This window comes from Carassius auratus, chromosome 8 (genome assembly GCF_003368295.1).
Source record: "Carassius auratus strain Wakin chromosome 8, ASM336829v1, whole genome shotgun sequence".
In the NCBI taxonomy this organism is placed as follows: domain Eukaryota; kingdom Metazoa; phylum Chordata; class Actinopteri; order Cypriniformes; family Cyprinidae; genus Carassius; species Carassius auratus.
Genome location: NC_039250.1, coordinates 2,486,341 through 2,514,098, shown reverse-complemented (window position 1 = coordinate 2,514,098; position 27,758 = coordinate 2,486,341). Strand labels below are relative to the sequence as shown.

Below are 27,758 nucleotides of genomic sequence, written 5' to 3'. Positions count from 1 at the left end.
TTAAAGCAAGTAACAGTGAGTAAAGAAATTGTAGCATGTGTGAGTAGAGTTATTAGCAATGCAAGCTCAGTTAGCAGCTACCACGCTGCTGATGCTAACGGGCTATAAGCTAAATATCAGACCTGGGTAATCAAAATAAAACGAGTGATAACAAGGCGCGCTAATTGTTTTAGTTGTAGAGTATGGTAAAGGATATATTCACACGTTATAGGAACGAAAATGATGCTGTATAAAATAGATTTTTAAGATGAAAATAGTTGATAAAAAAATAACATGACGGAGCTCAAACGCAATACACTATTTTTTTTTACAAAACCTGTTTTACTCTAAAACTGCTAGAAAATCTAAACCAATATTATGAACAAGTTATGTTCCAAATTTGAAGTCGATATCTCAAAAAATGAGCTTTCAGTGAGATTTTGTTTAGGCTTAGTAACAAGCTTGTCCACTACATGACCATCAAACCACATTAGTAACTATTTAAGGGCGCCTTTATTTCCATAAATGTTTTGAGTGACCTGAAACATGTTTTTCCATACTTTTCTCAATATTTATGACGTAGACATCACAATCAGAAGCATTAAGGGTCAGTATGGTAGTATTTGATTTCAATTCAACCTAAAAAAAACACATAAAAGACATGCTACGAGAACCTTGGACCTGCGTTATAGTTCACAAAGCATCAACAAAGGATAATCTATTGTTCTTTCTACATATTCAAAACACTTTTAGACCATTTTTTCCTCAAAAAATAAAATGGATGCTATCTTTTAAACATTATCCCTGAAAATGAATAAAGATTTTTATTGTTTTTTCATGATTTCACTCTCTGATGAGAACTATTTTTGTACATTAGTAAATTACAGTAGCTCTGTAAAATATTTAAAAAAAAACAGTCACCAAATATCATAACTACAGTCTTTAAGCGTTCCAATGATATATATTTATCAAGATTACTTTGGGTTCAGATTAAGATATTACTTTTTAAAACATTTGCAAATTGGCCCACTCTCTGTTGCTACGGAGACCTGTGAAGCGTCTTAGACGCAAAGCATGCCGGTCTGAAATAAAATGCAGAGATAGAATGCAGCGAGACTCTTGCACAGCCGACCAATCGCAGAGCCCGGTATGGCAGCGACAGCCAATGGGAAGCGAGGGCGGGAGGAGCCAACGGCAGCTGCACAGCAGCTACATTACTTTTGATCAAGCACTCAGCAGCAGTCGCTTTTCTCTCGGTCTCAAGAAATCTACACAGAAATAAGGTAAAAATTGTACTTTCAACGATTTATAACAGTTTACAATGTATATTAGTCTGTTGCACATTATATCAGGTTTTGTTTCTGGCTCAGAGTAAGCGATGTTTTAACTAACGCGAGTTAACCATGCTTCAGCAACTTAAAATCTTAAATACAAATTAAATCAATTATTAATGATAGGATTTTATTTAGAATATAAACAAAAATACACGAAGCCTAATTATTTCATTTAAGTTAACATCTATAAAGGTTATGTAGAGTGTTTCTTGTTTCTAAAAATAACCATGCGTCCATTCACGTAATCAAAACAATCATTTTAAATTCTATTCAGTAAGTAAAAACAGTTTTGCTTAGTTAACTGTAATTCATGAATAGTTATATAAGCATAATAAGTATCACAAATTGTTATTAAATGAATAATAGTCTGTGGTGCTGAGGACAGTCTTAAGCTCAGGTGTCCATGGCAACAGTAACCTGGCGAAATAATGCCACGTGACGTTATGCAAGAAAGATGGAATAAAGGCTGTAAAGCATCTCACGTGCTGATGATGTTATATAACACCCATCCGCTTGGCTCTGAGCAGATGCTGGAGGACTGTGGGTTTGGGGTGAGCACTAGATAGGGTGCATCACAGGGTGCTGCTCAGATCGAGTCCTGTTTAACTCGTAAAGTCTCTGTCTCTCTCCAGATCCAGCATGTCGGACAGAAAGGCGGTGATCAAGAACGCAGACATGTCTGAGGAGATGCAGCAGGACTCTGTGGAGTGTGCAACACAGGCCCTCGAGAAGTACAACATCGAGAAGGACATCGCCGCCTACATCAAGAAGGTGAACGCCGCTTTAGTGGGCCACAAAACGCTTTTTTAGACGTAGATATGCTGATTTATATAATTAGCAGAGGCTTTTATTCTATGCAGCTAAGTAATAGAAACAAATCAAAATCAAACCAAAATATTATTAATTTGAATAAATATTAATATAAATCTATTAACTTATTCATTAAGAACATTTGATTTTATTGCATTGATAAGTTCATTGTAAATTATTGAAATGCATATGAATAATATTAATATGTGCTGAACTAAAAAGCCAAAAATATAAAAATTGATTTCTATTCATCTATTAGATTTTTTTATTTATTGATTGAATTATGTATTTTGACTTTTCTAATTTATGTTAAAAATATGAATGTTATCATATATATAATTAATGCATTAAAATTTACCCAATTTAAAATTACATTAAATGTATGCATTTAGCAGACGCTTTTATCCGAAGCGACTTACAGTCCATTCAGTTCAGTTTAAATAGTGAAAGACATTGAAATTATTATTTTAGCTTTTTAATTAAGTTAGATCCTTATCATTTATAAATAATATGTATTATATTCATTAAAATAATTTTTAGTCATCCTCTGAATCTCAGATGACAGTAAATGCTTTTATTGATTAGTTTACATTATTCCAATTTTTTTTACAGTACTATTTTGCTTCCCGATGGGAAAAATACTTCAGCAACCAATGCCACTAAACAAAAAATCTGAATAAAATAAAGTCTGCATTTGAAATTGTCTTTAAATGTATTGCTTTCTTGCAGGAGTTCGACAAAAAGTACAACCCCACCTGGCATTGCATTGTGGGAAGGAACTTCGGCAGCTACGTGACTCACGAGACCAAACACTTCATCTACTTCTACCTGGGTCAGGTGGCCATCCTGCTCTTCAAATCGGGCTGAGCGACGGCACCCATTCGTTTCAACAGCCCATTATGAACTGACTACCGACGAGGCGAACCATTCCTGCTCTGGGACCTGCCTTCTTTCTCTCGGCTGCTTCTACTTTCGTTCTGATTATTGTTAAGAAAAAGCCAGTGTGAGAGGGAAATGCCATCAAGAAACACTTGTATTTATCTTTATTTTCTATACACGGTGTGAGCGTTTTATGTCAGCTGCTGTTTTTTTTTAATTAAAGCAAAATGGTTTGGCTGTCGGCCTGGAGTTTCTTGTCTGAGAAGGTTGATGGTGCGGCGTATAAAGAGTTAAACTTTTAGATTTTTTAACTATCCATCGTCCAACACAATTTCCAATTTTCTCAAAGCTAGGAAATAGAAATAGTTTAGAAGAATATGTGATGATATAATAAATATATGATGGTGTGTGTAAATACGAAATATTAAATAATTTAACAATTAAAAAAAAAGAATATTTGTGTTTTTAGCATTTTAATTAGTTAACATTTAAATAATATTAACGTAATAAAAACAGATTAATATTTTAAAAACAAACATTAGTTTTAATGTACACTAAATTGCTAGAAACACTAAAATTCTAATATTAACACATTCAATAATTTGATTATTTTAACAACTAATATTGGTTTAGTAACCATTTATATTCACTTGAAGTCATCCTTCATTATTTCCTCAGCTTTGTAACTTTAGTTTGCTGTGGATTTCCTCGAGTATTAATACAGTGTACATCTAACAGAGTTGTGCATCTTATTAGACATGATTAAAAAGATTCTTACAAATCAGCCATAGTATTGAGCTGAGGAAAAATAGGCGGCAAGAAACACATTCAGCACTAATTATTCCATTTATATAAAGAATGATCACAGCTGCACAACAGAATCAAGGTGTGAACACACTGTGATCATTAAACCTAAAAAAAATACCCACCAAAGATGAAGCTCAAAGCAGACCGAATTACAATATATATATATATATTTTTACCATTCATTTTAAGCAGACTCCAGGGAGACATTAGCAAAGCTGTTTTCACAGAGCTACATTTTTAATAGCGGTCACAAACTAAAATGCAGAGTGATTATTTGCTATGAGACAAATATCTGTGAATTAGTAATAGTTTCATTGACCCAAAGATTATTAGAAATGCCTGTTAAAATGCACTTTAATAGACTTAGAAATTCCACTATTTATGCATTTTAAAAGGATGGATCTTATTGCAGATTTGCTTTTACTTTTTGAAAACATTACACTTCATTGGTCAATCACATGTGATGTCTCAGAAAATAATCCAATCTAGTTAGTGTTTTTTTTTTTTTTGCACTTGGTCACGCATTTTAACCAAAAACGTTGGGACTGTTTCAAAAGTGAGTGGCTTTTTGGTTGCACCTTTTTTGATAGAGCACCCTTTTCCAAGAAAAAAAAAAACTTATTTGAACCGTATATGGATTACTTTTAATTTTCTTCTATATAACTACTTTTTATTGCCCAGTAAACTATCAAAGTATGAATTTGTAATTTTAATGCTCATTATATCCTTATATTTTTTATATGTTTATAGACGAGCAAATGCTATGCAAGGAATAAGCACTGAAAATGATCTGGGATGACAGATTTTATTTGCATTTTAGAAAACCAGTTTGTGTGGATAGACTCCGTTAGACAGGCAGAACGTGGAGCGCAGGTATCCTTTGAGATCGGGAACCTTCTTGATCAGAGGAAGCAGCTGAGAATCCACCGCTTTCTGGTCGGCCTTCCGCTGCTCCGTCAACTGGTACTTCTGCAGAAACACACGACAAAAACAATCAGCTTCACAACTCACAGAGCTCTGCTAAAGCACCTGAAGATCCAGACCGAATCTAACCTCCTTCTCCGTGTCGAAGATCTCTCCCTCCTGGTGCTTGGGTCTCCTCAGCTTCTTCTTCTTGAAGTAGGTGTCGGTCAGTGTTTTGGGGATCTTCACGCTAGAGATGTCCACTTTGGTGGTTGTGGCGATGCAGAACTTCTGGTGAGCTCTCCGCAGAGGCACTCGGTTCAGAGCCAGAGGACCTGAGAGAGACGAGAGATGGTGTTCAGTTATACACGGTGACAGAACCCTCCATGGCTTCAGCAGCAGACGGCGATCACGTACCAGTGACGAGGAGGAGACCAGTGCCCAGCTGCTTGAGGAAGACCACACGCTGCAGAAGGAAACACAGTCACTGTTAGTCCTCACATCAAACTCCGCTGCAGCTCAATAGAGATCAGATCAGTGTTTGTGTGGAGGACAGCGTTTGCTCCAGTCGCTGTTCAAACGCTGCCTCTTACACCAATGTTCTCTATTTTTTCATTCAATCTACTTTTTTGTTTTGTGTGTGTGTGTATATATATATATATATATATATATATATATATATATAACCCTGGAGCACGAAACCAGTCTTAAGTGTCCATTTTTTTAAATTGAGATTTATACATCACTCAAAAATCTGAATTACTAATCTTTCCATTAATGCATGGATTGTTAGGACGACAATATCTGAAAATTTGGAATCTGAGGGTGCAAAAAAGAAACCCAAATATTAAGAAAATCATCTTTAAAGTTGTTCAAATGATGTTTTTAGCAATGCATATATGAAGTTGAGATACATTTATGGTAGGACATTTACTAAATATCTTCACGGAACACGATCTTTACTTAATACCCAAATGATTTTTGGCATAAAAAAAAATTATAATTTTGACCTATACAATGTATTTTTGTCCATTGCTACAAATATACCCCAGAAACTTCTATGCTCCAGGGTCTCATATATACACACCTTGCTACATGTGTTAAGCTAGTATATCATTGCTCTTTTGTTGGTTTTAATTGCTTTTATTGTCTTCATCTCTATGTCTCTTTGGATAAGAGCGTCTGCTAAATGACTAAAATGTAAATGTACTGAATGCCATGCTGGGATCCCAGAAAGACAGATAGATGGAGATGTGCGTGTACCTTCCCGCGGTGGCGTCCGGTCAGCAGGATCAGGACGGTCCCGGGGGTGATGGACTTGCGTAGTTTCCTGCGGTGCTGAGAGAAGGCCTTGATGCCGTGGCTCCGGAGCTTACGGGGCACGTCTTCTGTGGGATAGTAACGCGGCTGGACACAGAACACCACACACAGCAACATGAATACAGTTCAGATCACAAAACCCTTCAAATCTGCTGAGTTTTGTTAACTAAGCTTGAAAACAGTCATAACTTAATATTTGTATCTTTAGATCAATAATTTCAATGAACTAATGCACGAAAAGTTTTAAACGTTACACTATTACTGCATTTGCCCACTTTCAAATTTGACGTGAACTACAAAAAAATTCTCGATATTCATTTAGATATCAAATTTACAAAAATATAATCCGTGAATTACCAGTTTCAACTCCTTTTGAATTCAGTTAAACTCGTTATAATTATTTTTATACTTTCTTGCATCAAGTTTTTCAATATTCATTAGTTTTATTTGACCAGCATTATGAAATTTATACCATATAAAATCTGAAAATGTCCATCCAGTATCAACTCCTTTGAAATCAATGGATGGATTCAACTAAATTCCTTAATTTTGTTAAATTTATTATTTATTGCTTTTTCAAATGTTATGAGCACTAACGAGATAAAATGCAAATCAATGGACTTAAAATCAATTTTTTTTATTACTTATAACTTGACTTATGGATGCAAAAAAACAGTTATGAAACCTACACACCTAAATATTACTCATATTTTTTAATTTTGCAATATATGTTCATGTTTATCGACAAAACTCAAGTCTCAAAAGTGTGAGGGAAAGAATATACAAGGCTAAAGACGTCTCACAAAAGCATTTTAAGACTAATTATCCTTATAGGTCACAGAAATCTGCATTAAATCAAATGCAAAGTTAAAACTGACGAATGCAAAACAGAAGTTCATGGTTCTACATGTCTTTTGCTCACCAGTTTGCGCAGTTTGACCACACGAGTGCCTCCGTTTTTGTCTCCGCCGACAGTCTTGGTGACTGTGGATGGAGCCTTTTCCTTTATTTTCTTCTCGATCTGAAACATCAAGACAAAGCGTCAGAAAACCCCTGGTTTGAGCGGAGATCTGTGCTCTTGTATTTCAGACACAGGCGCTGACCTTTGTCACGGGAGCTTTAGTCTTCCTCTTGTACATAGCCCGGCGAGCGTACATGGCCGAGCGGGAATACCGGCCAATGCCCCGCACCAGGACAGGGTTACGGCTGCCATGTTTATGGGCCTTCTTCTTCTTATCGCCCTCAGCCATCTGAGAAAACACAACAGGTATTAACACATGCATGGACATAAAAACACACACATCACTCAAGAGCTGAGCTTTGATGAAAACAGGTCCATTATGAAAAGTACTATACATATGAATAAATCAGACTTGACATCTCTTCAATGCTTTTCACAAAAACACAACTGTTCCAATAATTATACACAAATCAATGATTAGTCCTTAATTAGACAGCAATTTACATTCAAAAGATCCGACATGGTGCATAATGACTGTTAATAGTACAACACTTAAATGGACAAGTCTCAAAAATGATACAAATGAACATAGATACATGTATACATCCACATGTATATATATATATGACTTTAGCATGGGGCTGCAGTAACTCAACGTGACCTGATGTAGCATTGCTAACATGCTAAAGCACATACGTTAACACTTAAATTGATTGATAAACATTATATAACTTATTCGACAGTATATACATGTGACTACCCGAAACGTCATACTTAATCTTTACTGTGAATATAAAGACAGAAAACCCGCTTCGGTTCAGACTCGGAGTCAGGCCTCAACTCGCGCCGAACACTCTTAATGTACATAAAACACACATTACATACGCAAATATTCAGTTAGTAACGCTACACGTGTCTTAAAACATTTATATACGATCCAGAGTGAGATTTTAAGATTAGATGAAACCGATTAATGCAGATTGTGTTTGGAGAAAACTGAGATGGAAGTCACAATTACCTTCAGCTAGAAAAAAAGACCGACATCCGGGCATTTGACGTATATATAGTCGTGACGTAAGACGCTCGGGGTTCTTCTTCCGTCGTGTTTGCGTCTTAAAGGCGCAGGCGCTTCTAGATGGAATCGAGCGCCGATCATCGGGCGGTTTGGAAATACTTGAAATGTTATTGTAAAGTATTTTAATAAAACTGGAGCTCAATTGATATATTTTAGAAAATAAATCGAAGCAATTAATTTGATTTAGAAACTGAAGGTCAGGCTGCAATTATACAATTGAGTAGTTCATTTGATTATTTTACTGCTGTCAATGCTTGCAATTTATATATAATATATATATATATATATATATATAAATAAATAAATAATTACGATTTTTTTTATGTTTTTAAAAGACTCTTCTGGTCATCTGGCAGCATTTATTTGATCAAAAATGCATTACATATGCATTAAAAATCGTGAAATAATATTATAAATTAAAACAGCCATTTTCTATGTGAATAGATTTTAAAATGTAATTGATTTCTCTGATCAAACCCATGTTTTCAGCATCATAACTCCAGTCTTCAGTAATCATTATATGTTAGTATACATGCACACTGTATATATACACACATTTTATTAACATTTTTAATCCCAGATACAATATGTAACACTTGTCATTTGTATTTATACACAGCTACACATGAAACATGTAAGAAAAATAATCCTGGATTAACTCAAACTGAATCAGAAGGTTATCCTTAATTTATTTAAGGAATCATGGTGCATTCAAAGCTTTGTTATTGTAATATGAATAAATCTAGTTTTATATAAACACACCTGCAGGCCAAAAGAGAGAAAATGCAGTGTTTTTCAGCTCATTCTTTATTGATGAGAAGAACAGTCAGAGCTCAGCTGATTGAATCTGACAAGAATTCACTCCCAACAATTTATCATCATACAAAACCATTTTCAAGTCCACATCAAGAGTGTCATCAGTGACATGGAGCTGAATCACGATGACGAATATTACATTTCTGGAACACAGCTTATGTTAGATCAGGCACAGAGAAAAAAATAAGGCACCAAACATCTAAACATGCCATCATAGGTGGGGATATTTAAAGGAACAATCATCATGTGCAAAATAAACCGTTATTACTCCACATGTGTGGACGGAATCTTTTGCTTCAGATTTTGGGACGGTGTGAATTAGGTTTTGAATTTGACTTTATTTGTTCGCAGTGAGTCTCCTCAGCATGTGTGTGTTAGTTTCTCTCAGTTTGTGTTTTCCAGGATGACGGCGATGCCCTGACCTCCACCGATGCAGGCAGAGCCGACCGCATACTTTCCACCGCGTCTCCTGCAAACAGAAAACAGAATGACTTCATGTAATATAAACACATCCTAAAAATAAGTCAACATAAAACACAGGACTGCCTCCTGATAGCTGAGCAGTTGCTAGTCGATTGTTTATTTATTTTTATGTTACTTTTATGAAAAAGTTTTCATTTATATGATTTATTTATTGGGTTTGCATTCAGATCTCAGAAAAAAACTTTTGAGGCTACCTGTTTTTTGCACAGATATTTCTCATTTTATTTTTGTTTAATTTCTATTCATGCCCTATATTAAAAAAAAGATAACTAAATATTTTAATATTATATTCTATATAATAGAAAAAAAATTTCAATGAATATAAATCTCTTGAGAAAAGGCTGTTTTTATTTATAGACGTTTATATCTATATTTATAGATTTTACTTATATTTAATTTATTTTGTTTGTGTTCTGACATCAGATTTTTTTACTTTATTAAATTTTGATTTATTATTTTAGTTTATGTTAATGCTTTTGCATGAATATTTCTCAGTTGGCTATATATATATATATATATATATATATTCATTTATTTAAAACTTTTAACATTTTATTTTCTACGTTTCAAAAATAGTTTTTATGTTTTTTAAATTTACTTTTACACAAAAAGGTGTCTTATTTATATATTTTTAAAAGTTATTGTGTTGGCTTTCATTTACTAGAAAAAATTATAATAAAGTAAAATAATTCCTAACACAAACTTATTCTTACATCAAAAACAAATTGTAATTTATTCCCCCTTTTCCTGTGTTTATTTAAATACTGTATGAATATTTTCTAGAAAAATAAATAAAATTTAAGTAAAAGAAAAGGACAAATTACAAACTTAAACATTTCCTTCTTTATAATAAAATACATTAATGAACGATACACCTGTGCATTAGGAAACTCATTTCATGTTGATGTTGAAGAGCGTCTATATAAATCTGTGTCTTTACCTGAGCTCATGAACGAGGTGCGCAGTGATTCTCGTCCCAGAAGCCCCGAGAGGATGTCCAATGGCGATGGCTCCTCCGTTCACGTTAGTCTTTGCAGGGTCCAAGCCCAAAGCTTTAGCCACAGCCAGATACTGAGGAGCAAACGCTTCATTGACCTGACGGATATATGAAACTCTGGATCAAACCTGCTCGACCAGCTCTGGAAACGTCACATCCTAAATGCATGTATAGTGTAATATAATAACAGAAATCCTGAGTATGTTATCGTAATCTACCTCCACCAGATCCATGTCTTTGAGTGAAAGACCAGCCTTCTTCAGGGCTTCTGTGACGGCAGGTACAGGCCCTGTCGCATTCACAAAACATGATGGATGATTAAATCTATTATTCTTTTACACGTAGTGGGAAAATTATATTTGGGGACAGAGCACTCACCAATGCCCATGATGCTGGGATCACAGCCTGAGGTATGATAGGCCACGATTCTAGCCAATGGGGTGAGTTTGTGAGCCTTCAGTGCATCCTCACTGGCTATGACCACAGCAGCAGCCCCATCAGACACGCCCTGTGGGAGGAGCCAAAAACATCATTCAAAAACATCACTACACAAAATTACACACAATAATTTTTATAACAAATAAACAGGATAAATGAATATATAACAAATAAAATTATAAATAAAGCACATCCTCTCTCTGACTCTTATTTTGTAACTGGTACCCACCGAAGCATTGGCTGCAGTGACGGTGCCTCCTTTCTTGAAGACGGTGGGCAGCTTTGCCATCTGCTCCAGTGTGGTCTGAGGACGAGGATGTTCATCACACGTCATGGACACTTTCCCTTTCTTGGCCTTCACATCAATGGGAGCGATCTCAGCGTTGTAGTATCCAGCCTCATGAGCTAAAGCAGAGACAGATGTGCATGTGAGCATGTGTGTGTGTGTGTATTGTATTGATGCAGCACTGAACCGCTGTGAGGTCGATCTGTTCACCTGTCTTCCACCTCTGCTGGGTCTGATATGCGTACTGGTCACAGTCCTCGCGGCTGATCTGGTATTTCTCTGCCAGGTTCTCTGCGGTGATGCCCATGGGCAGCTTTATGTTCAGATCTGTCAGTCCTGCCCACAGCGTGTCTTCCAGCTGACTCACACACAGACAACACTTTTATTCAAAGTCCACTTTAAAATCTCACACAGAACATACCTGTCAATCTGAGTGTATCTAAATATGCATGATGTTCTAAGCACTGTTCGAACTAATATTATAAGAAATTATTACATAGAATTATTTATAATAACCTTAATATTATTTTATATTAATAACCTTAATTAAATCAATATATTATTAACTTTAATTTAAAATTATTTGCTCTTATACTGACACTTCAAACACTGTATTTATTGTCTATTTATTTTGTAAGATTTTTTTCCCCCCAACATTTTCTCACTTGTCAAATCTCTTTTAACTAGTCATAAAAAAAGACAGATTCCTGAAAATATATAGATACACTTAACAAAATTATAAAACACAACACTTTTGTTTTTCCACCCATTTTTCATGAGCTGAACTCAAAGATATTAGACTTTTTTTATGTGCACAAAAGGCCTATTTCTCTCAAAATATTGTTCACACATCTGTCTAAGGAGAAGTGCTCACTAACTCAGATTTAGACAGATTTGTGAACAATATTTTGAGAGAAATAGGCCTTTTGGTAATGCTACTGATAAGATTTAGTCTGCTTGTATTCTTTTTAATATTCTTTTTTTTTATCCATGTCAATTCTTGTAATTTAATTTAATAAATTTTTTGTTTTAATTATCCTTTTATCAATTTTGCATACGCATGGGTATTCTTTTTGTTTGTTGCATGTTTTGCGTAGATGCTTTTTAACGTTCTCCTAAAGGTGTTTTTATGCAAGTAAATTTCTGTTGCTCATTTGTCATCACTAGATAAAACTCATTTAATTGCACTCTCTTTAAATCCAATGAAATATTTCAACCAGACCACAACTCAAACAATTTTAATTCATTATTGGAAACTTCAAATTCAATACAGAATCAGTGACTTTAAATGATATGGACTTTACCTTCAAATCCACTCCAAACTTGGTGCCGAAGCGGATGTTCCTGACGGCGTAAGGCGCTTGGCTCATGCTCTCTGAGCCTCCACACAAAACCACCTCTGACTCTTTAAGACAGATCTCCTACAGACACACAACACACAGCGATCAGCACTTCATCTGAGGAGACTTCTGGGCCGTTTCACATTCGTTTAGACCTTGTACCTGTGCTCCGTTGATTATGGCCTGGAACCCGGAGCCGCAGAGGCGGTTGACGGCCAGCGCTGGCACTGGGATGGGAACGCCGCACCGCAGTCCCACGTGACGTGCGATGTACGGGGCGTCAGCAGAGCTCTGGATCACAGACAGACACAACAAATCAACTTCAGAAAACCAGGGTTAGTGCAAAAAATCTAGTCGTTCAGTCAGTGCCATCCGTGTGTCTCTCACCTGCATGACGTTTCCCATGATGACACTGTTGACCAGCTCAGGAGCCACGTTCCCCGCGGCGAGAGCAGCTTTAGCGGCGTGTTCGGCCAGATCCGTGGCGCTGTGCTCCTTCAGAACTCCTCCATACGTGCCGAACGGTGTCCTCTTAGCAGAGACGATGAACACACCTACACAAACACACAAAGAAGAGACAGAGACGCTCAGTTTCCTGCAGCTAACAAAATATATACAAATTCAAACCTAAGTAGTGACATAGTATTATACATGAAGTATGATGTAAAGTTCAGTTAAAGAAAAGACTACTAGACTAGTAGTTTACTGAGACTATACTTCAAAGTGTACAAATTATTTAATTAGTACACTATCAGTGTACCTATAAGTTCACTTTTAGTATAAGTGCAGTACAAACTACAAACATAGAGGTTAACTAGTAGTGTACTAAAAGTTTGCAACTTAAAAGTATACTTTTACATGCTATAAAGTGAGCCAATTTAGTCCCAAGGAGTACTGAAACAGTAAACTTACAAGTATACTACTAGAACACTGATATTTGTATACTTAATACATAAAGTATACTAAAAATATATACTTGAACTTCACTTAAGTATACTTAATAAAATAAACTTGGATTATACTACTTATAAGTAAGGGTCATGCCAAAGCGTAAACATTACAATAAGTCACTGAACTCAACTTTAACCTAGTTTTAAACCAAAGCTTTGAACCTCTTAATAATTTGCTCAATAAATTTGACATCTTAATAAAGAGTAGACTAACTGTTCGCCTATTAATATTTAGAGTGTTTTTACCAGTAACGGAAAAAAAGAATAAATTAATTCAAATACGAAACGGAGGGAAGGTAATGTTAACGTTATATAGTGACATTGAACTTCAAGCGCGGAAAACAAGCGCAAAACCAGATAAAACAAAACAAATCATTCGACAGGTTCAATATAATGCATGATTTCGAAGAAACAACATATAAAGTTTTGTTAATTTAGCATTACCTCTCAGGAGAGACATGATTGAGTTCGTGACCGTTTGAGAGATTCACTGCGGACAGAAACACACACTCCTGCGCCGACCTTTCACCCACTTCCCCTCAACATTCACTTCACAACATTCGACAAACCTCTTAAATATTATATTATGTAAAGCAATGTCTTACTTATCAGGTGAACATACACTTTAAAATATCCATTTAATAATTATGATATATAACTATACCTGATATCGATGGAAGATGAAAATACATTAATGCGGAAAGTGCGTGTGTGAAAGCGAACGTGTTTTTTTTAACCCTTTTTCCGCATGTGTAAAACACTTCATAAATCTTCAACACTGATGCGTATAAAGTCGATATTTCTAGTAAATTATGGCGGAGATTGAGACTGCATTTATTTGATCACACAAGCAGTAAACAGAAACATTATTATTAGAACTATGTGTATATCTGTAATTGATTGCTGTGATCAAAGCTGAATTTCCAGTCTTCAGAAATCATTTTAATATACTGATTTACTGCTCAAGAAATATTTCTGATTATCATCAATGTTAAAACGGTTGTAAAAGTAGATGTAAAACGGTTTTAAATGTGAAAATGTTAAAATTGTATTTATTCCTGTCATGACAAAACTGTATTTACTGATTCACATAATTTAAAAAAAAAGCATGTTTCCTGAAAGGCAGTAAAAAACGGTCATCGACAGAAATATTAATTTATAGGATAATAACTGAGCACCAATAATAATGTAGAAAACAGTGCTTTTGGATTTTAAAAATATTTCATAATATTACTGCATTTTTGTCTTCTTGTTGAGCAGAAGAAACTTCTTTCAATCACATCTTAATTATTCTAAACTTTCCCCAAATTTTATTTCTTACAAAGAAAGGGAAAACAAACTTAAGAAGTGTTAAATCTCTTATTGTTGTGGTTCGGTCCATTTGAACTGAATTCAATCTAATGTTCTCTCCAGGATCCGTGACGCTGATGCAAATTAATATTTGTCAACACCCGTTACAGTACAGCTTGTGTATCTGGAATACAAAAATATATATATATTTTTTTTTAATTCTTGATGTGGGCTTTAAATCATTTGTTTCCTTATTAATACCATCGGTTAAGCTTTATTTTAAGGTGTTTTTAAAGCACTGAGTAATATTAATTAACTACATGCATTCAGTATATGGTTACTTGCATGTCATTATGCATAATTAATTGTTATTCTAATACTAAGTACATGCAACGTGTGTAACAAGGATACCTTAAAATAAAATGTTACCATACCTTTATTAATGTTTCTAGCTTCAGGCCAGTGATTCCAATGACTTTTAGCTGGTTAGTGTCACAGGAACTTAATTACAAATAAATGTAACAATTATCCATTAACTATCTGATTTCTGCAGTCTCCAGTGAAGCAATAAAGACCAAACTCTTGTTAAAACATCCACAAAAGCTTTTATCATTGCATGTTTGCTTTCATTAACACATGTACAGAACTGAAATACCTTTTGATTAACAGATGTAGCTTTGTGATATTTAAAATGGAAAATAAGCAGAAGTAGAAGTTTTTGTGTTATAGTGACCTTAGCAAAAAGTTGTATGTCTAAAATGCATTTATTTCACACTAAGTATAGTTCAAATCTGTAGCGCTCAAGATTTTAAAAATTACAATTTAACTTTATTTGAAGAACTACTTGTGCACAATGTCCATTTCTTAATATTAAACCTTTAATGTGTGTCTAATGATGATTGCATGGTCTTTCAATAATTATATAGGTCTTTAAATGCAAGAGATTTAAAGTACTCTTGCAATAGTTCCACTTTAATCACAATCAAATATACTTCAGTATATCTTTAATTGGGCTTCAGCTCTACAATTAAAGTGCATTAAGCACACCATTAGTTCTAGTTTAGCAGACTGTATACCAGTTTATTACACTAATAGTACAATTGCACTGTATTTTATTAAGCACATAAGTATGTTTATGTATTTGTAGTTTACCTAGCATGAAATAAATGCATCTCCAAAGTATATTTATTTTTCACTAGGGTCGTCAAATGCTTATACTTCAGGTGTTCACTTTATTAATTCGATATTCAGGTTGATCAGGATTTTTAGGATGCCTTGCACTAAACATCAGGAAAATCAGATCTGCACTGGAACAGAAGTGCATCAGTCCTGGAGAGGTAGTGTGAGGAGATTCCCAGCAACTCAAGTACTTTCTCGTGTCTTAAATAGTCCTTTATGAGTCCTGTGGTTTGCCCTGGTTGAGCGGCATGTGCCAATCAGCCGGAGGCGTCTGTCGAAGCTCCCAGACCGGAGTGAACTTCCTCTGCTCGGCAACTCGCTTCCTCTCGCTCTCCTGGAGGGATTCCTAATGATGCATATGAGATGATAGATGAGTAGAAGGAAACAAAGTGATTAGTGGCCAGAATAAACAGCAATGTTTATGCATTGCTCTGGACTCACCTTGGCCTGTGTGCTGTGGTTTTTCTCCCACTCTTTGCAGGTGTAATAGTCTTCTTTCCACTGTTGGCAGTCCGGCGCTCTGCCGTAGGTGTAGTATTCATGGAATCTGTTGAATAAACTCTTGCAATGCTTGAATTCACACCAGTAGACGTCACATGAACGTGGTGGCTGTGTGGGCAAACATAAAAATATATTCTTTAAAGGAACAGTTCATCAAATTTAAATGAATCGCATTCAGACCATGCAAGATGTAGAGGAGTTTGTTTCTGCGTCAGATTTGGAGAAATGTAGCAGTCCATCACTTGCTCCTGAAGTGAATGGGTGCCGTCATAATAGAGTCCAAACAGCTGATAAAAACATCACAGTAATCCACACCACTCTAGTTCATCAGTTAATGTCTTGAGAAGCAAGAAGCTGTGTGTTTGTGAGAAGCAAAGTTTTTTTTCTCCAGGAAGCAAAAATATGAGTCCATAATCCATAAAAATGCTTCAGAAGTGTTATTACAGACCATGGACTCATATTTCAGCCAGGAGCCACAGTTTGATGTAAAACATCTTGATGGATGTCTCTTACAAACACAGTTTTTGTCTTCTCCAGATGTTAACTGATGGACTGGACTGCTGTGGATTATTGTGATGTTTTTATCAGCTGTTTGAACTCTCATTCTGACGGCACCCATCCACTACAGAGCAAGTGATGCAATGCTACAATTTTCCAAATCTGATGAAGAAAAAAACTCATATTAATCTCTGACGATAATCATATTTTAATCCATACTGTAGTACTGAAAGATTACACTTACAAAACCTCCTATTACTGTACAATGGTATTGCCAAAATACCTTTTGTTTTTGTGTATTTATACAATATGTATAATGCTAAGAATACCAAGGTTTACCAAAGTTATTCAGCAAAAACATGGTCAAATCATTTCAAAAGCATTTTTTTTTAATGTGTTGGTCTCGGTTGAAAATGAAATCCGGAGTACAATGACAGTGCTAGGTTAACTACACTTCACTGTAAAAGTACGACACAGTATTATTTGCAATGTAACCGCAAAACGAGTTACTTAATCAACATGAAACGAAAAATACAGAGATAAAAGTAATCAGACTGACCCTCCAGTTTGATTGTGACCCTGCCATAACTGCGCGCGCGCTCTTCTCTGCTGATCTCCAGCGCGTGGCGATCAATGCTTTACTTCTCCACTGCCATCTACTGACAATGTCAAATAAATTACTATTTGAATATTTAATATAAATGTAATATTTTTTTTTAAAGTGGAATATAATTCTGTTAACATTCGATTCACGCGTTTGCGTTAAATATATATATTAATACATAATATGTAGTGTGTAAGAATAATCGATACGCGTCATCCAGACTTTTACTTTGTATACAAGCGGAAACGGAAGCGGAAGTGAGCGCCGGCTTGTTTAGGTGTCTAGTTACGTTAGTTAGTTAAATCGGTGTGAGGTAGAAACACTTTAATGCCTCCAAAATGCCATCCGAAAGTCTACGATTTGAGACTTTAGAAGCCCTGAAAAACTCTCCGAAGGGGAAACTCAAATACAGTCCAGACTGGCTGGAAAAAGGGGAGGTAAATTTGCCGAAAAATATTAACGCCTCATTTAGTTCACATTTGATCGTTATGGAGTATTAATCACATTTATTACTAAACAAGCGTACCGTGATGTTTTCGACATGTATTCAGTGTTAGATCTGTTTTTGTATCATTCCAAGGTATAAGAATATAACAAAGCTACATGTATATATCAGAATATCATGGTATTGTAATGTTTTACGATCACTGTAGAGCCACTGGACAAAGATATAGGTCATAGATGCATTATATAATAATAATTATGATGACATAATGGTACATATAACTCAATTTATTAAGCATTTTTCACATAGGTATTAAAAGTATTTTAGAAAGGGTTAAAAACATTCATAAACAAGACAAATGTCATTAAATGTACTTATTTGTCTTGGTCACATTCGCTGGACGTTTGTGCTCTCCTTCATCTAAAACCGAAATCGAAGTGTTCATTAATACTAAAACTTTAAAGTATTGAATCAAATGATTGAGTCCTGTCTGATTTCTTGTAACCCTGGTCTGTTTTTAGGATATTCTGGCGGGCTGTGTCGAGGTGTCCAGTCTGTCTCGTCTCTCAGGACAGATTCTGAAGAGACTGAGCCCTCGTCCGCTGCTCAAGACCCGCTCTCTGTCCTCATGTGTTCGAGATACGAGTCCCGAGATTTCACGAGATCTTGCTTCAGCTCCCATCAGTCCCAGACAGATCTCATCTCCCATTCACGCTGAGGAGGATGAGCAGGTGATGTGATTTATTCATACCACAGACAATAACTTGAGTGTTGCAAAACCGAGTTTCAGAATCGCTCATGAAAGTTTGAGCTTTAACAGAGATGTACAGTGGGGCTCGACCCCTAGCAGAATCTGTAAAAATGTGAATAATTTTCAAAAATTGAAAGAGAGATCATACTAAATGCATGTTATTTTTTATTTAGTACTGCCCTGAGTAAGATACTTTACATAAGAGACATTTGCATTTAGTCCACAAGACAAAGAAAATTTGCTGAAATTATTCAAATAAGCCCATTCAAAAGTTTGGGAACCCTTGGTTCTTAGTACTGTGTTCTGTAACTTCTGTTACCTGATGATCCTCGACTGTCTTTCTGTTTTGTGATGGTTGTGCATGAGTCCCTTGTTTGTTCTGAACAGTTAAACTGAGCAGCGTTCTTCAGAAAAATCTTTAAGGTCCTGCAGATTCTTCAGTTTTCCAGCATCTTTCGCATATTTTAACCCTTTCCAGCAGTGACTTTATGATTTTGAGATAGTTCTGCCCTACGTAAGCAACAGAAGATACTTGTATGTTTCCCGGTACACAAATTAAGTACAATTTACCTTGATCTTCAAATTCCAAAAGTTTTCACCCCCAGCTCTTAATGCATCTTGTTTCCTTCTGGAGCATCAGTGAACGTTTGAACCTTTTTTAATAGTTGTGTGTGAGTCCCTCAAATGTCCTCAGTGTGATAAGATGTATCTCAAAATCATAAAGTCACTGCTGGAAAGCGTTAAAAAATGCAAAGATGCTGGAAAACTGAAGAATCTGCAGGACCTTAAAGATTTTTCTGAAGAACCGTTTAACTGTTCAGAACAAACAGGGGTGCCCAAACTTTCAAGCCCCACTGTAAGTGTGCAAATTTCATTGCATAACAGCTTTGGACAACTTAACTGGGAACTTCAAGATAATCTGGTTTAAGCTGATTTGTAATCACATCCGATAAACAGCTTGGATGCAGAAAACAAAGACCCCATCCTACTTTTATTTCTCGATAAGCTGATATACTCAGAAGAAAGGATCTATTGCTACTTTTCTTTCATCAGGACTTTATTAGTTTAAATCAAAGCTATAATTCATATTCATTTAATTTAGTTAATTGTTTGGGGTTTTTTGTCTTCATTTATTTTTGATCTCAGAAAGCTGAAGGAATACCGGAGGAGGATTCTGCTGTGAGTCCTGTAGCAAGCTCACCTCCGGCGATTTCCGTCCTGTCTCCCAGAGCCACACAGATGGCCGGCTGCATCCTCATGTGTGAGCACAAACACAAGGCCAGAGCAAAGGTAACACACCTGGAACCTTACGATCAAAATGTTTCCGTGCACTTTTTTAGTTTTTTTGAAAGAATACCGTTTTCAGCAAAGATGCATTAAATTGATGTGTTTATAATATTTCAGAAGATTCTCTTCTTTTGAACGTTTTGTTCTTTAGAGAATCCTGAAAAATCAAATGCATCCACAAAAAATATGAAGCAACTGTTTTTCAACGTTAATGATAATCAGAAATGTTTCTTGAGCAGCAAATCAGAATGATTTCTGACAATCACGTGACACTGAAGACTGGAGGAATGATGCCGAAAATACAGCTGTGCATCACAGAAATAAAATCCATTTTACAGTATATCCTAATATTAAAAAGTGGTTTAAATTGTACAAATGTTTTACCAATTTGACTGTATTTTCATGAATTAAATGCATGCAGCCTTGGTGAGCAGAAGAGACTTCTATCATTGATGAATGTAATGCACGTGTGTTTCCTTTCCCAGGCGGAGCTGAGTCTCAGACAGGAGCAGCAGGAGCGGCTGGTGGCCAGCGTCTCTATCTGTGAGTCTGAGCAGCTCAAACGCTACGAGGAACTAATGGAGCTCAAACAGAGACAGGAGCAACAGAGTATGAGAGACATGATGGAGAAAGGGTACGGGTTTCTGATCTGTTCATTCTCATTTACCAGTTGAGATGATTACATGCCATGTGTCTTGAATCATGTGCTGTATCAGTTAGTTGTTAAAGCCGTGTTTTGTGTTTAAAGGGCACAGGAGAGTCTCGGTCGACAGGAGAAGCTGCGAGAGGAACACAGACACAGATTGAAAGTGAGTCTGAATGGATCTGATGTTTCAGAAATCTTCCAGATTGAGCTCGAGTTGAGCTTTATCAACAGCATCTCTGACATAATGTCCATTAACACAGGAAATCATTTTGGCTTGTTTAAATAATCAATAAATGCTTTAAAACCGGTTCTGGATTCCAGAGAGTTTAAAAGCAGAAATGTGCAGCTTTAATTTTTTTTGTTAAAGCAAAAATGTTTGAAATCAACTGTAAAAAGTCATGACAATATACAGTAATCTTTTCTATTACCAACTCATCGAAATAATGATTTTCATCTTCAGATTCATTCATTAAGTTAAATGAGATTTAAATAGAGAAGATTTTATAAAATGAGTTGAAGTGAAATTTAACTTAAAGTAAATTTCCAGTGAAAAAATCTCGTCAGTAAAGATTATACTAAAGGTGGAACCTTTTTTTAGGTAGCTTAAACTAAAACCGTAACTTAAAAAAATACATAAATATTTTTTCAATTGAAATAAAATTAATGTTATCTGAAAAATCTAAAAATATATATAGTTTTTAAATATAAAGAACTTAATTACAAGTGTTGTATTTCAGCGAGTTGCCAAAGCAACATTTTTTTATTTATTTTTTTACAGACGTATTAAAAAAATTAATAGAAAATTACAAAAGTTTTATTTTTTATTTGATTTCAAATGAAAATAGAGTTTATATATGTATATATACATAAATATAAAAACAAAACAAAAAATATTAAAACTAATTTATTAATAAAAACTAAATAACACTTATCTTATATATCTTACGTATCTTATATTTTACTGTACATTAATTTAATTTTGTAACATTAACACAACTCCGAATCAACATCGGTTAGGTTTGTCTGCAGGTTAGATAATAATACCACAAAAAATACCACTAAATAAATGGCAGTACCTTGAATACCAGACCTATGTTGGGTAAGAGCCTGGTTTTCTGTGTTGCAGATCTCGAACCTGCGTCTGCGGGAGGCGGAGCAACAGCGTCTGCGGGAGGCGGAGCTTGAGCGTCAGCGGCAGGTGGAGGGCAGAGAGCGGCAGAGAGCCATCAACGCCATACAGGAGGAGGTGCTACAGCTCAACCAGCTCCTACAGCCACGCCCCTCTACACATACAGACCCCGCCCTTGACCACACCCCCTACATCACCCGCGGGAACCAGCTCTGCTCGCAGGTCTCCGAGGTGGTGCCATCATCTGCAGATGTGAGTCCACATCCACCTCTAAATCATTCCTGTGATCAAAGCTGAATTTTCTTAAATGCAACATAAGTGACTTGCATAAATGCAAAATTCATAAATGTATTTGTGCAGGGTCAGTTTCCCAGCGTGGAGGATTTGACCGTGGCGGAGCGAGCGCTACAGGAAATGAGGTCACTAGTCAGAAACCTGCAGGGCGAGGTGGCACAGGCTGCCGAGAGGAAGAGGAGGGAGCAGGAGGAAGAGGAGGAGAAGAAGAAGAGACATGAGGAGCTGAAAGCACAGCAAGAGGAGCAAAAGAAAACTGCAGCGCTGTCCGCCAAAGAGAAACCCAAGAGAGAGGGTGAGGAAGCAAAAAAACATGCACCAAGCTCCAAAGAAGCAGTGTGTGATGTAAATATCACTAATGAAATCTGTCATCTGCAGGTCTTCAGACGGGAGCAGATGAGAGCACTCTGAAGTGGTACAGCGTGCTGCAGGAAGCGGCCAATCAGTGCGCTCAGGCGTTTGATGAGATCAGCAGAGCTAAAGACACGCAGGTTAGACGCCTGGCAGCTCTGTGGAGCATGTATCTGGAGACCGTATGGTGGGGTAGTCTGTAATTACATTGCACTTATGTTGCAGACGAAGAAATTAAAAATGGAGCTGCAGAAGGCAGCAACCACACCTGTGAGCCAGATCGCAAACATCTCAGGTGAGACGAACGTGAGGAAGAGCAGCATGAAGTTATGATGAACTCAAATGATTTCTGACAGAAACACAGAAAGTGAAATTAACATTCTCTTTAAAAAACTAAAAAAATATTTTTCTTTGTGTAATTTCAGTATAATTATTGATATACTATTTTAGTTTTTATTAATATTTCGATTTTATTTTTATATTTCCTAATATTTCATTAGTTTTAGTTAGTTTAGTTTTAATAATTATGTTGTCATGTCTGTACTGTTACATATGTGTGCACATATATATATACACATGTAGAAACATTACATATCATTTTTATTTTTTTTATTAATTTTAGTTTGTTATTTTGATATTTCAAGTTAATCAATCAAAAATTAGAAAAAAAGTTCATTTTATTTCAAGTAACAAAAATATTTTTATTTAAACATTTTATAATAATAATTTAATGAACTTAATTTAATGACTGTTTCACATGTTTATATGTTTTATACAAACATTTAGAATCTATAATAATAATAAATTGATGTTTCTATTCTAATTCATAAGTGTAATCTAAACATTTAAACAGTGTCTGTAATAAAAACTTGTTTTCATAACATACATCAAATAATGAAGACATAACTAACAGTGATTAAAAAATTGATTCCACATATTTAATAAAATGCTCCATTATTGAGTTATTTTGGCTAATTATCAAGCTTTGGATCTCACAAGTTATATTAAAATATGCCAAAATGGCATTCAATTGAAAATTCAGACTTTGTTTCATATCAGAAGCATACGTTTGTTACAAATAAGTTTAGTGACATTTTATTTACACATCAACTGAAAAAGACACTGATATTTATATAAGAATCAATGTCAGTTCATTAAAATGAAGATTGATTAAGATAATATTTTCAGTGCACCACTAACATAAAGTTGACCTCATGTTTGTAGGTGCGCCGCTGAAGGAGGCCTTTGAGAAGATTGATAAACTGTTGTCCAGCCGTCCGGTGACGTCCGCTGGAAAGACCGTCTCTACGTCCCAGCATCCTCAGGGGCTGGAGTTTGTCAGTTATAAACTGGCAGAAAAGTTTGTGGTAAGGCAGATATTTACATAAAGAAACAAGGAGATGTTTGGAGGCAAATAAAGTTGATGTTAAAGTGATTCCACAAGTTGATATGATTCTTTAGGGCAGTCCATTGGTTAAGATTACTCAATGGCAGTGTAAAGCGACACTGTTATTACCCCGTCAAAATAAATCAGCTCTTTTCACAGTGACCCGTTTCGGTGCATGTCTCTTTAAATGCTAATGAGCTCTACTAACCCCGCCCCTTCCGTGCAGACCGTTTACTTTAGATGCTGATCTTGCTAAGTAGCACATTATTAAAAAAGGCTTTGCTTTGCAAAGATTTATTAAAAACCCTGTATACTCACTTTTTCTGTTGGTGAAACTGGATCAGGAATGATTCACATGAACTTAAATGCATTTAGGTACATCGGGGGCGCATTCCCTTCAGAAACAGCTTATCCACTGCGTCTTCAGCGGCTCAGATGTCTATGTTCATTATTAAATCTGCTCCTGCCTCTAAACAATGGCAGACTGATATCAGCTCACTCAGGGCGGAGCTGTGATCAAACACCAGTGTCAGTCAACAATTGTGGGAGGAGCCTGGGTCTGTGTAACTGGCTTATTATTTTGGGGATTTAAAAAAAAAAAAAACACTTGGTGGATTTTTATCATTATTACAGGGTGATATACTCCCAACACACATTTATGTTCAAACAACATATAGAAGTGAATTTTTCAGCCGATGACCGCGTTAATAACTCATTCACAGAAACAAGGAGAAGAGGAGGTTGCGTCCAATCATTCGGCTGCGTTCCCCATCGCCGCTGTGGCCTCAGGCATCTGGGAACTGCATCCTAAAATTGGAGAGCTTATACTCGCCCACCTCCACAAGAAATGCCCATACGCTGTGCCACACTATCCACCGATGGAGCGAGGCACGTCTGTGGAGGATTACCAGAAGTGAGTGTGTCGCTTCACCCAGCAGTCACTTGGCCAGAAGCATTTTATAATCAAATAAAGTGTTTTTACATTCTTATCCGCACTGGTTTTAGAGTCATAAGTCTATGCACACAGGAAAATCTAATTGTTATTTAAGTATCATTGATAATATTTTATACATTTTTATTTTATATTTTTAACAATTTTGTTGTATTTAAATATTATTTTCCAATTCATTTATTTAATACATTTTAATGCATTGGTTTACTTTATTTTAGAGTTTCAGGGTAAACTAAATGTAAAGTAAGTAAAGTTTAAAACTAAATGTAAAGTTTTTTTAGTTTTAATTTAATCTACATGCATGCATTCATACAGACCCTTTAAATTCCTAACTCACTTTTGAATGCAATTTAAATATCAGTTTCCTTTATGTATAAATGGCGATTCAAGATCAACACTTGGTATTATTACTGTTATAATGTATATAGGAAAAACAGATTACACTCTTTATTTCCAAGAGAGATTTATTTAATGCCTTGAACATATCCAACATTTACATTAAATGTCAAAGGAAAACATGTTTACTGTGTTTACGGTGCAGTAGCTACAGTTTTACTGTAACGACCTTAAACTCTCAAACATTTAAAGTTAACATTAAAAGTATGCAAATTCTTACTAAATTAGTTGTTTTTGGTTTAAAAAGATCAGCATATTAATATGCATTCTGTTAAATGTTATAAATCAAAAGCCTGCAACGTGAATCAAATAAATTATTAACAAGTTGATGCCATACATGCACCACATACAATACAAGAGCAGCTCTTTCAGCAGCCAATCCTTCGGCATTTCACCTGTTCAGAGCATGATGAGTGTGTCTTTCCCATCAGGATTCTGGGATACCGTGTGGATGACTCCAAAGTGGAAGGGCAGGACAGCTTTCTGAAGAGAATGTCAGGAATGATTCGTCTCTATGCAGCAATAATCCAGATGAGATGGCCTTATACCGGCAAACAAGGGGTGTGTGATATTCCTGTCCCACAATATGCATTAACACAGAGCTTCGTTCCTGATGTGTGAGGCACATGTAAGACGCTGAATCTCTAACACAAGCGTGTCTCTTCATCAGCCTCATCCTCACGGTTTGAATCACGGCTGGCGCTGGCTCGCACAAATCCTCAACATGGAGCCACTCGCTGACATCACAGCCACCATCCTCTTCGACTTCCTGGAGGTACAATCATCTCATCTTCCTTTTGCAAATGATTGGTTTTTGGTTATTCCACACATTCAGTATTTGCTTTATTTTTGTGGCATGTCTCTTATCTCTTTAGGTCTGTGGAAATGCCTTGATGAAACTATATCGAGGGCAGTTCTGGAAACTGATATTGCTTATTTATGAAGAATACTTCCCTAGGTACTTTAAAAGACATTTACTGAATTGATTGTAAATGTATTGTATTTATTGCCTTTGAAAAGCAACATGATTAGCTTCCAAATCTTCCTTTTGTCTTTCTGTTTAATTCTTGCTGTTTTAAAGGAATAGTTGACCAAGAAATGACTTTTTGCTGAAAATGTCCTCATTTTCATGCCATCTGAGATGAGTTTGTTTCTTCCTTAGATTTGTAGAAATGTACCATTGCATCACTTGCTTTGCTGTGAATGGGTGCCGTCAAAATGAGAGTCTAAACAGCTGATAAAAACATCACAATAGTGATGTGGATTATTTGTGATGGTTTTATCAGCTGTTTGGACTCTCATTCTGACGGCACCCATTCACTGCAGAGCATCCATTGTTGAGACACTGATGCAATGTTGCATTTCTCGAAATCTGATGAAGAAACAAACTCATTTTCATCAAAAGGTAATTTCTGGGTCAACTATTCTTTCATTATCAGGCGAAACATAAATTTCCTTCAGTGATTAAATCACCAAAATAAATTCAAAACAGCCCTTATTGATTAAACTAAACCTTGTTTGCTCAGGATCGAAGCGGTCACAAGCACCGGTCAGATGGGCTCTGTCACCAGACTTAAACAGTTTCTCGAGGTAAGTGTCTGGTTTGTAGCATTAGATTTGTAATTGCTAACAGTCACTGCATCTGTATTCTCTCTTATCTAGACGTCTTTAAGAACGAAGCAGATTCCTGTTCCCAAGAGCGAGCTTGGCTCCGCCTTCTTCAGCTCCTGATTGGTGGAAATACACCTGACAAATGTGTCAATCCTAGACTGAGATGAAGTAGAAAAAGCCAACACTGTTTAAAGGACGCATGATTGTTGATGTATTTTTTCTCATATATAGGTTTTATTTAATAGAGCATCATGCCATCTTCATTTAAGCATGTAAGAACTCCTTTAATTTGTTTTTAATACATGTTGGTGTCTTAATCTATCCATCCGATCTCGAATATATGAAAATGATTCACATTTTAGACAAATGATTGTTAACGGGAATTAGTTTACCCCAAATATAAGCCTTATTTTCAATATGATGATGGAGTGTGATCTCATGTGCGTACATTAAGATTAAATGTACTGTATGTTGATGCAGATATTTATGATTTTATATGACTTGAGGATTAAATTGAGTACACCAAGTGTATTTTTATTGTTTTTAAATCTGATGAACAAGAAAGTTGCTTTCCTTTTGTTTCCACATGAGAACCGTGGGATAAAAGAGGAATGTATTACAAACCTGGTATTATATTTTATTATCCAAGGAATATTTTAGAAAAGGGATTAGCAGACTTAATTAATTATAACAAATATTTAGCTATTTTTAATGATAAAGCACATCACAGAATTCATCAGATGCATTTCAGCTCAGCTTATTACAAAATTAAATATAATTCAGAATACAAATTATTCAGGCACACTTCATGACAAAAATGACAACATCATTAAAAGCATCCAGACCAAAGAAATGATTACAAATGAACCTAATGTTCACTTAATTGTGACTACCTTTTAAAAATAAGTTCAATATTTTATCCAGTACTTCAGAATATGATTGGGTATATTATCTAATATACTTTTTTTTAGCAAGTTTCCATCGCAGCATTTATAATTTTCATTTATTTTAACTGGATGAACTAAACTAAAACTGAAATAAAAATATTCACATATTTAA

General features: G+C 35.6%; 4 protein-coding genes and 1 pseudogene across 4 annotated transcripts; 2 read left to right on the top strand and 3 right to left on the bottom strand.

The window, feature by feature from the left end:
• Nucleotides 1–1,144: 1,144 nt before the first annotated feature.
• LOC113106965 (dynein light chain 1, cytoplasmic-like) lies at nucleotides 1,145–3,251 on the top strand (annotated as a pseudogene).
• Nucleotides 3,252–4,598: 1,347 nt separating this feature from the next.
• On the bottom strand, nucleotides 4,599–8,030 carry rpl6 (ribosomal protein L6). Its single transcript, XM_026269055.1, has 7 exons — nucleotides 8,012–8,030; nucleotides 7,136–7,282; nucleotides 6,955–7,053; nucleotides 5,976–6,119; nucleotides 5,130–5,178; nucleotides 4,863–5,047; nucleotides 4,599–4,778 (listed from the first exon to the last, which is right to left on the bottom strand). Exons 2-7 carry the CDS (start codon nucleotides 7,280–7,282, stop codon nucleotides 4,626–4,628), a joined length of 777 nt encoding a protein of 258 aa, XP_026124840.1. The 5' UTR covers nucleotides 8,012–8,030; the 3' UTR covers nucleotides 4,599–4,625.
• An 826-nt stretch (nucleotides 8,031–8,856) lies between these two features.
• On the bottom strand, nucleotides 8,857–13,946 carry acaa2 (acetyl-CoA acyltransferase 2). Its single transcript, XM_026269054.1, has 10 exons — nucleotides 13,823–13,946; nucleotides 12,816–12,982; nucleotides 12,591–12,719; nucleotides 12,393–12,509; nucleotides 11,299–11,446; nucleotides 11,032–11,207; nucleotides 10,743–10,872; nucleotides 10,583–10,653; nucleotides 10,308–10,462; nucleotides 8,857–9,353 (listed from the first exon to the last, which is right to left on the bottom strand). Exons 1-10 carry the CDS (start codon nucleotides 13,836–13,838, stop codon nucleotides 9,269–9,271), a joined length of 1,194 nt encoding a protein of 397 aa, XP_026124839.1. The 5' UTR covers nucleotides 13,839–13,946; the 3' UTR covers nucleotides 8,857–9,268.
• A 1,307-nt stretch (nucleotides 13,947–15,253) lies between these two features.
• On the bottom strand, nucleotides 15,254–17,575 carry c8h22orf39 (chromosome 8 C22orf39 homolog). Its single transcript, XM_026269053.1, has 3 exons — nucleotides 17,406–17,575; nucleotides 16,289–16,456; nucleotides 15,254–16,193 (listed from the first exon to the last, which is right to left on the bottom strand). The coding sequence occupies exons 1-3, from the start codon at nucleotides 17,430–17,432 to the stop codon at nucleotides 16,062–16,064; spliced, it is 327 nt and encodes a 108-aa protein (XP_026124838.1). The 5' UTR covers nucleotides 17,433–17,575; the 3' UTR covers nucleotides 15,254–16,061.
• A 117-nt stretch (nucleotides 17,576–17,692) lies between these two features.
• Nucleotides 17,693–27,226, top strand: gle1 (GLE1 RNA export mediator). Its single transcript, XM_026269052.1, has 16 exons — nucleotides 17,693–17,887; nucleotides 18,417–18,626; nucleotides 19,793–19,936; nucleotides 20,419–20,567; nucleotides 20,682–20,742; nucleotides 21,706–21,960; nucleotides 22,069–22,297; nucleotides 22,381–22,493; nucleotides 22,579–22,648; nucleotides 23,578–23,720; nucleotides 24,463–24,653; nucleotides 25,520–25,649; nucleotides 25,759–25,863; nucleotides 25,964–26,046; nucleotides 26,615–26,678; nucleotides 26,751–27,226. Exons 1-16 carry the CDS (start codon nucleotides 17,789–17,791, stop codon nucleotides 26,817–26,819), a joined length of 2,115 nt encoding a protein of 704 aa, XP_026124837.1. The 5' UTR covers nucleotides 17,693–17,788; the 3' UTR covers nucleotides 26,820–27,226.
• The last annotated feature ends 532 nt before the right edge of the window (nucleotides 27,227–27,758 follow it).